General features: G+C 38.6%; 1 protein-coding gene across 1 annotated transcript; it reads left to right on the plus strand.

Annotated features, from left to right (window-relative positions):
• Window positions 1-314: 314 nt before the first annotated feature.
• On the plus strand, window positions 315-2,668 carry LOC143883649 (cytochrome P450 78A9-like). Its single transcript, XM_077386984.1, has 2 exons — window positions 315-1,320; window positions 1,873-2,668. The coding sequence occupies exons 1-2, from the start codon at window positions 358-360 to the stop codon at window positions 2,488-2,490; spliced, it is 1,581 nt and encodes a 526-aa protein (XP_077243099.1). The 5' UTR covers window positions 315-357; the 3' UTR covers window positions 2,491-2,668.
• The last annotated feature ends 10,461 nt before the right edge of the window (window positions 2,669-13,129 follow it).

A 13,129-nucleotide genomic window follows, 5' to 3' on the forward strand; every position in this document is an offset into this window, starting at 1 on the left:
AACCCGTGCTCTAGGAGCTTTGGTGCGCGGGAAGAAGAGAGCAGTCATGTTCATGCATGCCCAAGGCCGTAGGGCAAAGGCATGATTCCATGTTCATTCACCACAGCAAAATTTGCCACGTGGCCCACCGTGCATGAACTTCATGTGCTCTTCCCCTCATTTAACCCGACAACGTCCGCCACCAAAATGCCACGTGCCCGCAATGTACTGTCATTCATTTAATCTTCCAGCACGTGCGGCTCCCTTCTCTCTTTTCCGTTATAATATGACGGTCCTACTACCCCTTAACCGGTACTCTTCTATATATACCCGTTCTCTCTACTCTTTCTCAAAACATCTCTTGCTCTTCTTTAAGCCATGGATACAGGTACAGAGACTTGGTGGGTCCTAGCCCTAGCTGCAAAATGTGGACATAATTCGTCCCAAAACCTTATCGGTTTTGTGTTTCTTCTACTTCTAGCATGGTTAGCCATGTCTTTTCTCTATTGGACTTTTCCCGGAGGCCCGGCTTGGGGCAAGTACTGGTTGAAAACCCATAAGAAAAGTTCGAATTACATTACCGGACCCAGAGGCTTACCTCTATTGGGTAGCATGAATCTCATGGCGAGCCTGGCCCACCGTCGGCTAGCTGCCGCGGCCGAGCTTTGTGCTGCTAAGAGACTCATGGCTTTCAGCTTAGGAGAGACACGTGTGGTTATCACGTGTAACCCTGATGTAGCGAAGGAGATTCTGAACAGCTCTTCCTTCGTGGACCGTCCGGTTAAGGAGTCCGCTTACAGCTTGATGTTCCATCGTGCTATTGGTTTCGCTCCTTATGGAGTTTACTGGAGGACCCTGCGGAGGATAGCGGCCACACATCTCTTCTGCCCGAAACAGATCAACGGTTCAGAATATCAGAGGTTCGAGATTGCTGCTCAAATGGTGGCTGCTTTGGATCGTGACGGAGAGATTCGGGTTCGGACTGTTCTGAAACGGGCTTCTTTGAATAATATGATGTGCTCTGTATTTGGGGCGAAATATGAGCTCTGCTCTGCTAGCAAAGAAAGAGAAGAACTGAGTAGTTTAGTGGAAGAAGGGTATGATCTGTTAGGGAAGCTGAATTGGTCGGATCATCTTCCTTTCCTATGGGGACTCGACCCACAAAGGATCCGGTTTCGCTGCTCGAAACTAGTGCCCAAAGTGAACCGGTTCGTGAACAGGATTATCGACCAGCGCCGAGCTCAAACAGGGGGAGAAAAAAACCAGGACTTTCTTGACGTATTGCTATCTCTGCAAGGATCCGATAAGTTATCGGATTCGGACATGGTCGCGGTTCTTTGGGTAAGCAACATTAGCTAAAAGAAGAGACAACCTTTTCTCTTCCCTTTAAAAAATTGTTAATTACTGAGTTTTCATATGGTGTAAGCCGCTATAGTTCAGTATTTTTCAAAAAGCACCACAGGATGATCCAAACCGTCCATTTGATGGGTAGGTTATGTCCAAAAGATCATTAGATCCTAGCCGTTTGATCCTAAGATGAACTGCATGTTATCAAAACCTCCATAGATGGGAAGGTGTTATCATCCTATGCAAATGATTTTTGAGGCACAACCTATTTACTTTTTTCACAGGATGATCCTATCCCTCTGATCTACAGATGAACTGCATATTTTGAAAACCTGTAAAGATCGGAGGGTTGGGATCATCCTATGCAAATGATTTTTGGGATACAACCTATTTATAATTATGGCCCATCAAATGGGCGGCTTGGATCATCCTATTATTTAAGCCGTACAGTATTTTTTTTGAAAAATACTGGACGTGCTTACACTGTATAAAATCTCGTTAAATACTTATCTAATTCTGTTTTTTCTTTTCCTTTTCCAATGATAGGAAATGATATTTAGAGGAACAGATACAGTGGCGGTTTTGATAGAGTGGGTTTTGGCGAGGCTAGTACTACATCAAGACATCCAAGGCAATATTCACAGAGAGCTAGACAAAGTCGTCGGAAAATCCCGTCCGGTGACGGAATCTGACATCCCGGAGCTGGTTTATGTCTCGGCGGTGATAAAAGAAGTGTTGAGGCTTCACCCACCTGGCCCACTCCTCTCGTGGGCCCGGTTGGCCATATCAGATACGATCATAGATGGTCGACATGTGCCAGCAGGTACAACAGCTATGGTGAACATGTGGGCCATCACGAGGGACCCATCCGTGTGGGCCCAGCCCTTGGTTTTCCAGCCCGAGAGGTTCCTTACCAAGGATGGTGACGTGGAATTCTCGGTCATGGGTTCGGACCTTCGTCTTGCCCCGTTCGGGTCGGGCAGGAGGAGCTGCCCAGGAAAGGCCCTAGGGCTAACCACGGTCAGCTTCTGGGTTGCAACACTTCTACATGAGTACTCATGGTTACCCTCGGAGCTAACCCCGGTTAACTTAACCGAGGTTCTCAGGCTATCGTGCGAGATGTGCTTGCCTCTCACCGTTAACGTGCGCCCCAGGCGTAGATGAGCACCCCCTCCCTTCTCAAAAACTGTAAATTTCGCTTTGTAGGCTATAGCTTCAACACCTCCCTTCTCTTTTTTTCTTTTTAGATATTTTTATGTCTTTTTTTGACCTTTTTTTTTCTTTTTAAACTTTTAAGAGTGCCTGTAAATTTTGGTAAACGTGAATTATAAATTTTCATCCACCGTACAGTCTCTCAGAATACAAACCAATGAAACGACTAATGATCTCTCACTCTCACTATCACTCTCGTGCGTGGGGTAACGTGTAGACACTAGAAAAAGGTTAGGGACCAACCATATGTTGGAGTAGTACACGTTTTCTAAGCTACTAGTTGCATATCCGTGTGCGCTCCAAATGAAAAATTAAATGAAACTTTTTTATTTTGACCCTCTTTTTTATTTTTTTTGCATCATTTTTTCCCATTTCCTTCCGGGCGAATTTGCAAAAATTTTGGAAACAAAAGGGGAGGAAAACGGGATTTAGAGGGCTGCCAGGTGCGGCATTCATCTTTATAGTTCTTGCCCCTTGATTCTCTCGCCTATTTTTTTTATTGCAAAAATTTTCGAACCAAAAGAGGAGGAAAACGGGATATTAGATTACTCTCAAATAATGGTAGAGCAGTTGAGTAAATTAAAACCCACCACAAATACGGGTAATCTAAACCGTCCATTTTAAACCTCCATAAATCAAACAGTTAGTATCCTTCTATGGAGAAGAAATTTTGGGCACACCCTTTTTACATCAGGGCCCTATACAAATAAATTGTTTCGATCATCCAAAAAAATGTGTGCGACAATGTTTTTTGGGCCACACGTGCATGCACGGCGTCCAGCATATAATTTATCATAAAAGCAATCACTTTTCCATAAGATGCTCCCAACCCTCGGATCTATAGAGTTTTACAAAATATGCAATTACTCTATAGATCAGAAGGGTAGGATCATCCTAGCGAAACAATTTTTGGGGGAATATTGTATGACACATAAAACAGACAGTTTGGATCGTCCTATAGTGTAAGCCGTACTGTAATTAAAAAAAAAAAAACTGGACTTCACGGGCTTACACCATATAAAACCTCCACTTCCCTAATCCAAGTATGTTGCCCCATTGTTCACTTTTTTTTCTTAGCATATAAAAACTCTATTATTTAAATAAGAGGCCGTTTCCTTTTACCTAACTCATGACGTGTGCAGCAAAAAATCCTGCAAAAAAAGAAAAGAAAAGAAAGTGGATCGTTAAGAGAGAGATTTGAGGAATAAAAAATCTCAGAGAAGTTTTTGTAGAGTTTTGCTTGAGGAAGGTGTCTGTAGAGATAAAGATACGAAAAGATAGATCTCATCATGGGAATATGAAATGATAGAGATCAAGATCGGAGCCAATTGGCTATCGCTCTCTATCTCTCTCCATCTTTAGCTAGATGGAATCACAAGAAACAAATATCGAAATATGTCAAGAAATTCTATTAAGTTTCACGGAAAGAAATCTAGGTATTCAAATTTATACTAAGAACAACAGAAGAACAAATGTAAAATCTCACAACCAAATAGGTCATCAATTTTATATTAAGAAGAGCACAAATTTGTGGTATTGCAACGAAATCTAACAAAACTGGAAATTGACGAAGCATGTACACTTCAATCGTGTGCCAAAAAGAAGAAAAGAGAAGAGGAAATATGAAGAGATTGAAGAAAGAATAATACAATTTTTTCGGCTAAAGATTGACAAACCAAGAATGTATTCTTCATCCTTCAAAACCTTTGAATTCACCATTTTTAACGTAAGAAAGAAATCCAACTTCTTGTAGGTTTGGTCTGTGTTTCTTGGGCTCTCAAATTTGGGGATCAGAAGAAACAGAGAGAAGTGGCTGAACATATGGGATTTGCTAATATACGTTTTTATCCCTACAAAAGGACAATTTGCATATGAAACCTCTTCTAGGAAAAGAAAACGTTAAAACGGCTGAATTTATGGGATTTGCTAAATATTCCTACGTTAAAACGGCTGAATTTATGAGATTTGCTAACATACGTCTTAGAGGAGGGGCTGCCACGGTTATTAAGTATCATTTTACATTATACTAATGGGTACTTATTTGGAAAGAAACGTTATGACGTCTTGAGTAATTATTGAAATAAATGGAAATCGTAACGGATAGGCCAGAATTGATTGGGTATAGAAGAACGGGGTATAGGAGGGTGCCACGTGGCACCACCACAGCTTAGAGGATTCCGCTTTTTCACATAACCTATTATAAAGAGAGATGTAATATGATTAGTATTACCAGACCAATATGGTAGCCCAAAACTGAAAACTCCTAAATCTCTAAACCGAACACATAAAGTAATGATTACCCATCTAATTACTAAATAAATACTAATCCCATATGGGTTTAGTAGACAATGCCTACCTGTTGCAGAGAACGACTGCATAAAACCCTACACCAATCCTTGATGGTTTTGATGCCTACATAGAATAAAATCATAAAACCATGGAATAAACAAAGTACATAATTAATAACTAATATATTTCAATGTTTTTAACAATGTAAAGAAACATGTCAAAAGAAAATTAAAAGTAATCCACTTGGTGATACATAAGATTGAGGGTATGAAAATTCTTCAGTATGCAAGTTTCAAGTTACCCACTTGGTGGGAACCATATTGGAACAAACTTCTGTTCCTCACACTCACAAAAATCTTCTGAAAATCTTCACAAACCACTGCTCGACTGCTATTGAAGCTCCAAAAAACGAGATTGTATATTATCAGGAATATGGTGTTATGTGGCAGACGAAGACAAAAACAACTTATAAATTACCAAGAATAAAAAAAATAGATTGAAGATGAGAAAAAAAAATTACCAGGAATATTGCTTTCTTAGTGAGAAATTAAATAAAGATTGGGGAAATCTGTAAAAGACCAAACATTGCCATGATTATAACAAAGGCAGAGCTGGTTAAAAATTGCATCATAATTTTAGACCTTTAGGAAAAAAACAACTACATAACAATATATATATATATATATATAGAGAGAGAGAGAGAGAGAGAGAGAGAGAGAAAAGTGTAGCTACACATACGTGTAGCTAACTTAGCTACACCAACGACTTAAAATACAGTGGGCCCCACATTGTTTGGGTGATGCAAACCATTCATTTGATGGGCCCTCATATAGATAGGGTGTGCTCAAAAAATCAGCTCTATAGGATCATCCCAACCCTACGATTTGTGGAGGCAAAAATGGACGTGTAAAAACCTTCACAAATCTGTCTATTTTTGCCTCCACAGTTTGAAGGGTGGGGATGATCCTATGGAGCTGATTTTTTGGGCACACCCTATCAATGTGAGGGTCTATCAAATGAATGGTTTGGATCACCCAAACAATGTGGGCACACTGTATTTTAAGCCGTTGGTGTAGCTAAGTTAGCTACACGTATGTGTAGATTCACTTAACTCATATATATATATATATATATATATATATATATATATATATGAGAAAAATGATTGTGAGCTTGAAGCTCATATAGCTTATATGAGTTTGAGGGCCCAAACACATACATCCCACATTGTTTGTGGTGATCCAAACCATTCATTTGCAAGGCCCCATCATAGATAGGGTGTGTACCAAAAATCAGCTCCATTGAATCATCCTAACCCCTCCAAAAGTGGAGGGCAAAAATGGGCAGATTTGTGGCAAATGGTGTCTGTCCATTTTGCCCTCCACTTTTGGATGGGTTAGGATGATCCTATGGAGCCGAATTTTTGTACACACCCTATCTATGTAAGGGCCTTTCAAATGAATGCTTTGGATCATCCTAACAATGTGGGCCCACATGTGTTTGGGCCCTCAAGCTCATATAAGCTATATGAGCTTCAAGCTCACAATCATTTTCCTCTATATATATATATAAACACCTCAAAAAGTCCTAAACCTTCTAATACATAGGACTACGCCCCAAATTTTCATACATTGAATCTAAAGAAAAGCTCTAAACCCCAATTTTCAAAATCCATTGTCAAATATTTGATCCTTGCATTATTGTCTGTCCCGAGTCGTACCAACCATGATTCTCAAATTTTCTTTCTCCATCACCAACGAAGAATCTGTTAATAATGAAGCAATACTAAATACTAAATCATCATATCATTAGCTAAGAACTAATGTTTTTAGCTTTCCTTAGATAGAGAGAGAAAGAGGATGATATTAGGAAGAAATACTGAGAGGTTTTAGGAAGTCTTTGGGATGAATAAGGTAAACTAATAACCAAGCAGAGAATGTTTTGGAGGATTATGGGCAGATTTTCTTGCCAAATTTGTGCAGATTTTTTTTGAGATTTTATATGCAATGTAAGTGAAAGAGATAACAACAGAGGGAGCGAGGGAGAGTAAAGACGTATTCCCGTTGAGAGAAAAAGAATACGAAAAAGGCACTTTAATTTTTTTGGAAACGTAAATTGTGTATAGCATCATATGATTTTTTCTCCAATATATTAAGCATTTCTAAAAGGGAAATGATATTTGCGCCCCTTTTATCACTAGGGACACCCATTTGCCAGTGTACTTTGCAATCCAAACCACTGGATTTTTCTGACATAAAGTACATTAGGTCCCTTTTTGCCATTGATACACTGACGCTGGGTGTCCCAGGTGATGAAAAGGGGCGTAAATATCACTTCCCTTTCTAAAATTGGGAAATCTTTGAGCTTTAAATAGAAGAAGATTTCTATTCGAGAATTCAGGAAAAATTAACGACTTAACCGGTGAGGGAAATAAAATGGGGACGTTTCTTTCTAATCAAAATCATTGAATAGAGGTCTCAACGGATCTACTTCGAATCGCTGTGGGTCTGGGTGGTGGAGGATCTGTCACTATCAAGACTTTGTCTGTCCATGGATTTTCAGGCAATTCGTACCATGTTAGCATCTGGTTGTATCCCATGTGGCTGGGCAAGGTACTTTTAAGGCATGGGTGACCTCAACTATGTGAGACCGACTTACTACTCATGCTTATCTCGCATGGTAACAAATATTAGAAGTACCTAAGGAGGTGTTTTTGGTCTAGTCAGTCTTGATTATTCCGGTATTTCCCTTACTAATAGGTTTGGTATATAGTTGGATAATGCACCAATGAAGATTTTAAAAAATGAGCTCTATTGTGGAAATTTTGATCTTTGCCATCTCACCAATGAAAATTTTGATAAATGAGCTCTTCGTCCTACGTCAGGATGTGCGGGTGCCGATCTGCACCACTTATGTCTAGGTTATATATAATCAGTCCCGTCACACCTCGTCTAAATATGGGTCATCCTAATCAATTTGTTTTTTTGGATTTTACACAGTTTGGGTTATCGATATAGTTTGGGGTAACTGTCTTTGTGTCATAAGTCCTACATATGTTTTATATAAAAATAGAAACAGTTTCACATCCGTGTCATGACTGACGACTAAGTGCCTTGCGCAAAAATCAACCATTCACTATTTTCTCAAAGGCTAAGAATAGAAAGCATGCCTTATATTGAGATTAATCACAGTCCATCACAAAATAGTGAATGGCTGATTTCTGGGCTACGCACTGGAGGTGAAATAACCTCATAGAAATTTGAGGGAGATGAGAATCTGGAACCAAATAAAAAAATAAAATTATTTTTGTTTTAAATAAGGCTTTTAATGTTAAAATACCATATGTCTAGGTGAAACAGCTAGCTGCAGTGTACGTGGCATTCAGGTCCGTTGAATCCTTCTGAATCCCAAAGGGCAACCTAAGAGGGAGGTGAATTGGATAATTAAAATTTACAATTAAATTTAGTTAGGATTTTAAAAATATTACAAGTTTAGATCTAACCCTTGTTCAATTAAGCATAATCATAAATAAATGTTAGATGTTACCAAACACCCAAAGGAGGCAAGAAGGAGAGCAAGGAGACCCTACAAAGATTTATAGTTGTTCGGTCACAAACGGACCTACTCCACTACCCATGTACTTGGTCATTCCTTGAGATTTTTCTTCAGTATGATGGGGTTCTTCAAATGCTGAATCCTCAAACTTTACAATGAACACCGCCTCTAAAGGAACAAACCCTCTTTGCAAAAACGCCTCCAAGAAGATCAACCATCTTTGCATACCTCTCTAAGGAAATTACTTATGTAAGCCCAAGGGTTCCCATGGGTCTAATCATTCACCTTACCTTCTTGTTTTGATACTAGCAAATCAAATTAATTAGCATTTATGGACTAATGTGTTGCTTTGAGGTGTTGTGTTGTATACAGGAATTTCATGTCATAATCGCCATTACACAACTCTTTTCAACACTTGACTTGTAGATCAAGGACCAAATGAACCAAGAGCTTGCACCTACATTAGAGTCATCACCATTTGGAGATGATTAAGCCAAGGAGCTCAACATGAAGATTCCACAAGTTCCTAACAAAGTGTCAAGAAGGAGCTTGGAGTTGAACATGCCATGGTGACACCTCATGTACCATTCAACATGCATTGAAGATTGGAGGAGAAAGTCACATGAGCCATAACAAGTTGAAGATGTTCACTCAAGTTGAAGAAGCCCAAGAAAGTGCAAAGGAGCAAAGACATTCTGAAATACAAGTGTGAAAACCCAAGAGAGGGGGTGAATTGGTCAATTAGAAATTTTAGGCTTAATTAGTGGAAGATTAAAAATTAATCCATTTAACTAAGAACTAATTAGTCTAACCATTGTTCAAATAGGCATATTGATCATAGCTAGGGTTTAGACATTCTAATCATGCACATTTACTAACCCTTGTTCAAATAGATATATAATTGCAATTAGGGTTTATACATTTAATTTAAGTGCATTTACTAACCCTTGTTCCATTAAAACAATAAACAAGTTAGGGTTAGAGATTACCAATCACCACATGTGCAAGAGAAGGAAAGGAAGAGAGAGAGAGAGAGAGAGACAATGAACATAAGATTTATAGTGGTTCGGTCTATCACAAGACCTACTCCACTCTTCACGTCTGCGCGTGAGTTCCACTATCTCGATCCTCCTTCAAGGCCGGATCAATGAGCCATTACATGACCAAGCTTTTCCATTCTCAAGGGCCAAAGCAAAGCCCATCTTCACAAAGCCTTCGGCGTGAGGACAAACCCTCATATGCCGTCTTCACCTTTCTTAACGGGCCGAAGAGGAGACCCTCGTCTTCACGATTCGTAACGGGTCGAAGAGAAGACCCTCAATGAAGAACAAAGAAAATAAAAACTCCCATGTCTCTTGATAGAACTTTATAAGCTCACAATCACTCCAAGAAAATACAAATGTAAAGCCCTATGGAGTGCCTCTTGAAAGAATGTGAAAATACAAGTTCAAAGAGGTTTTAGCTTTTGAATGAAAAGTTGAAGCTCAAAGAGAAATGGAATATTTTGTTTCTCAAATGTTCAAAAGTTTGTCAAGATAGGTTTTAATCATGTATATATAGTGTATTTGAAAATATGACCGTTTGGGGTAAAACTGTAAATAACTGGCTTGAAAACGTCAAGCAGAAAAAGCCCCAACGGCTAGTTTGCTCGACCGAGCCGTCGCGGTCGCCCGCCCCTATCAGGCGCCCTTTTATATTTTTAAATTTCTTACCGTCGCGGTCAACTGGCCCCATGGCGGTCGTCCGGCAAGGTGAACCTATTTGCTCAAAAAAATTGGCTCAAAAACCTTTCTCGGTCGACTGACCCACGACGGTCGCCCGCCCAAACCCATGACAGATTGTTCTGTTTTGAAACAGACACATATCCGTGGTCGCCCGGCTTGACCCGGTCGACCGGCCCGATAATTTTCGAGATGCCTTAGAATTCCAGGTTCTATCCTGCGGTCGTCCGACATAGCCCGGTCGACCGGTCCTGTGTAAAATTTCATTTTTAAATTTAAAGATCAGGGGCTTTGGGCCATGGTCTTTGGGCTTATGTCCTAGGTTTTCAAAATACATTTTTGGGTGTGTGTATGGTTTTCAAAGATGTAAAAAGTTTAGTATGAAAACCATTTGTAAACCTTTTGAAAGTGCATTTAAACATAAAATCAAGAGGATTCCAAATACATTCTAAAAATGACTACCATGAGTCTTCTTGGAATGTGTCGGCTCCTTTGCACTTTCTAGGACTTCTTCGGCTTGTGAGTGAACTTCTTGACCTTGTTTGGCTCTTGTGACTTGTCCTCCAATCTTCAATACATGTTGAGGTACATGAGGTGTCACCATGGCATGTTCAACTCCAAGCTACTTCTTGACACTTGTTGGGAACTTGTGGAATCTTCATGACGAGCTTCTTGATTTTAACATCTTCAAATGAGGATGTCTTCACTGTAGGTGCAAGCTCTTGGTTCCTTTGCTCGATCCACAAGCCATGTGTTGTGAAGAGTTGTGTAATGGTGGTTATGACATGAAATTCTTGTATACAACACAACACCTCAAAGCAACACATCTGTCCATAAATGCTAATCAATTTGGTTTGCTAGCATCAAAATAAAAAGGTAAGGTGAATGATTAACCCATGGAAACCCTTGGGCTTACATTCTCCCCCTTTTTGTTGATGGCAAACAAATTGATTATGGAGATAGGAGATTTTAAACAAATAGATGAACAAGCATTAAACACTATAAACAATGAAGCAATGTTCCCCCTCATTATCTGCACAAGTTTAAAAGGATAATGTAAAGCATGTGGTGCATACAAAATATGAACTACGTAATCAATTCCCAAAAACTCTCTCCCTTTTGGCAACAGCAAAAATGAAGGATATGCAAGTGAAAATGCAAGTGGGGTGTCAAGATGTGTGTCAATGAAGCACAACTAATATGATGTGTCAATGAACTCATATAATACTTATCAAAATATAAAACAAGGTAAAATGCATGATAAGCATATTTTTTTATTTTTTTATTTTGATCTAAAGATTTTCAAATTAAGCACAACTAAGGGGGAAATAGATCATTTGAACATATTATAATTATCTATATAATCATGAGTATATAAATATTTATCTCTCCCCTATGTATTTGTCAGAGGCCCTAGGTGAAACCTATGTTAGGGCATGACAAGGATAGAATGGTTGAAAGGTGAGTGATTTGAACACTTGAGCTTCATTTACAACTTCTTGAAGCAGATAAGTCTCTACCTGAGCAAGGATATACTCAAGTCTTAGACATAACTTTCAAGTTCACAAGTTACATTATGTAGGGGATCTCTTGACAGTAAGTAGACAAGTCTCTTCCATAGCATAGATATGCTTTGAACTATAATATGTCTTTTTGAGATTACTTATTTCTTGCTTACAGAGATTCACACATATTAAAGTGAAAGCTTCCCCTATCTATGTGCATCTAATCTAAATGTTAGAGTTCCAAGCACATAAGCCCTTGATTCAAGGTTAATCACCTTTAACCATTTTGAGTTGCTCCATTTAAATGATAGTCACATATTGAATTGGAATTGATGAATATTAGACAGAGGATACGAGTTTAAGGCAGATGGTCTAATAAACACAAGGATAAGATAATGAAATCAATGAGGTACATATCCATGGCAACCAAAAGATCATGTATACATAGATAAGAACAATAAAGCTCAATATACATGATCAAAATGGAAGAATAATACCACATTGCTTTTATCACTTCAATAAATGATAAAAAATAAATGATAAAAGTAGTATTTAAAAATCTCTCGAAAGAAGTAAAATTAAACTTCTTTTCTTCTATCCGGAACTCTTCTACTGATGAGTGTTTAGAAGAGCTTAGATCAATGCTTGACCCTTTCTTCCATGTAAGGGAGCATCTTCTGACAAATCTTTCCGGATTGAGAGATTGTGTACTTATTTTAAATCTTCTCCTTCATCAAAGAGTCATCCATGAGAGGATGAGCATGAAGTGCACATGCCAGCTTTTAGACATGAATCTTCAATTTTCTTAGTTTATGTACATCCTTCACTGTGAAAAAATGTAGAGATGAACATAGGAAAATTGAGTACATCTACCATCTTATTACATCTGGCACTATGGAAGGAGACAAGTACCATAAACAAGCTGCGAAGGACATATGATTTGAGTGGAGTCCTCCAAAGCTAGAATCTTGGAAGAGATGATGAGACATGACAAACTTAAAAATATTTTTAAATCATCCTTCTTCCAAGAAATTATCATTGGCCTTTGATAATTCTTATAATATAAGGCCTGACAATATACAATGGCTTAGATATGAATGTAAAAAGCACAGCCATTGGGTCTTATCATGATAATATATTTTCATTCAAAAATACATGATAAGAGATTACTTCATAGACAATGAGATGATCATCTCAAGCACTGTCCAATGAAGAAGGGTTCTAGAGATCTTTCAAACTCTATAACAAGATACTTATCATTGGCGGAGATAGAAACACATAAGTCTATCCAAGATAAGTATAAGGCCTAAAAGGATATGGCACTGAAGCATTAGGCCAAGGGAACTTGTCAATAGATGAGAGATGATCTCAACTTTAAATAATAGGATAAGACCCAACTACAACACATATGGAGCAATGTGGCTCCACATGAGTGCACTTATCATATGTGATGCATGATGAACACATTTATGTGTGAATGGTAGTGGTAGGATGCATGCATATTTTATGTTTTAAGCGGTG

Source organism: Tasmannia lanceolata, unplaced genomic scaffold (genome assembly GCF_043159265.1).
Source record: "Tasmannia lanceolata isolate RefF3 unplaced genomic scaffold, GAP_Taslan_0.1 ptg000008l, whole genome shotgun sequence".
Taxonomy (NCBI): Eukaryota; Viridiplantae; Streptophyta; class Magnoliopsida; order Canellales; family Winteraceae; genus Tasmannia; species Tasmannia lanceolata.

Bases quoted from the DNA above. Each gene is read 5' to 3' on its own strand.
- LOC143883649 (XM_077386984.1), top strand. From the start codon at position 358: ATGGATACAGGTACAGAGACTTGGTGGGTCCTAGCCCTAGCTGCAAAA. The intron at 1,321-1,872 runs GTAAGCAACATT...TTCCAATGATAG, and splicing joins ACATGGTCGCGGTTCTTTGG to GAAATGATATTTAGAGGAAC.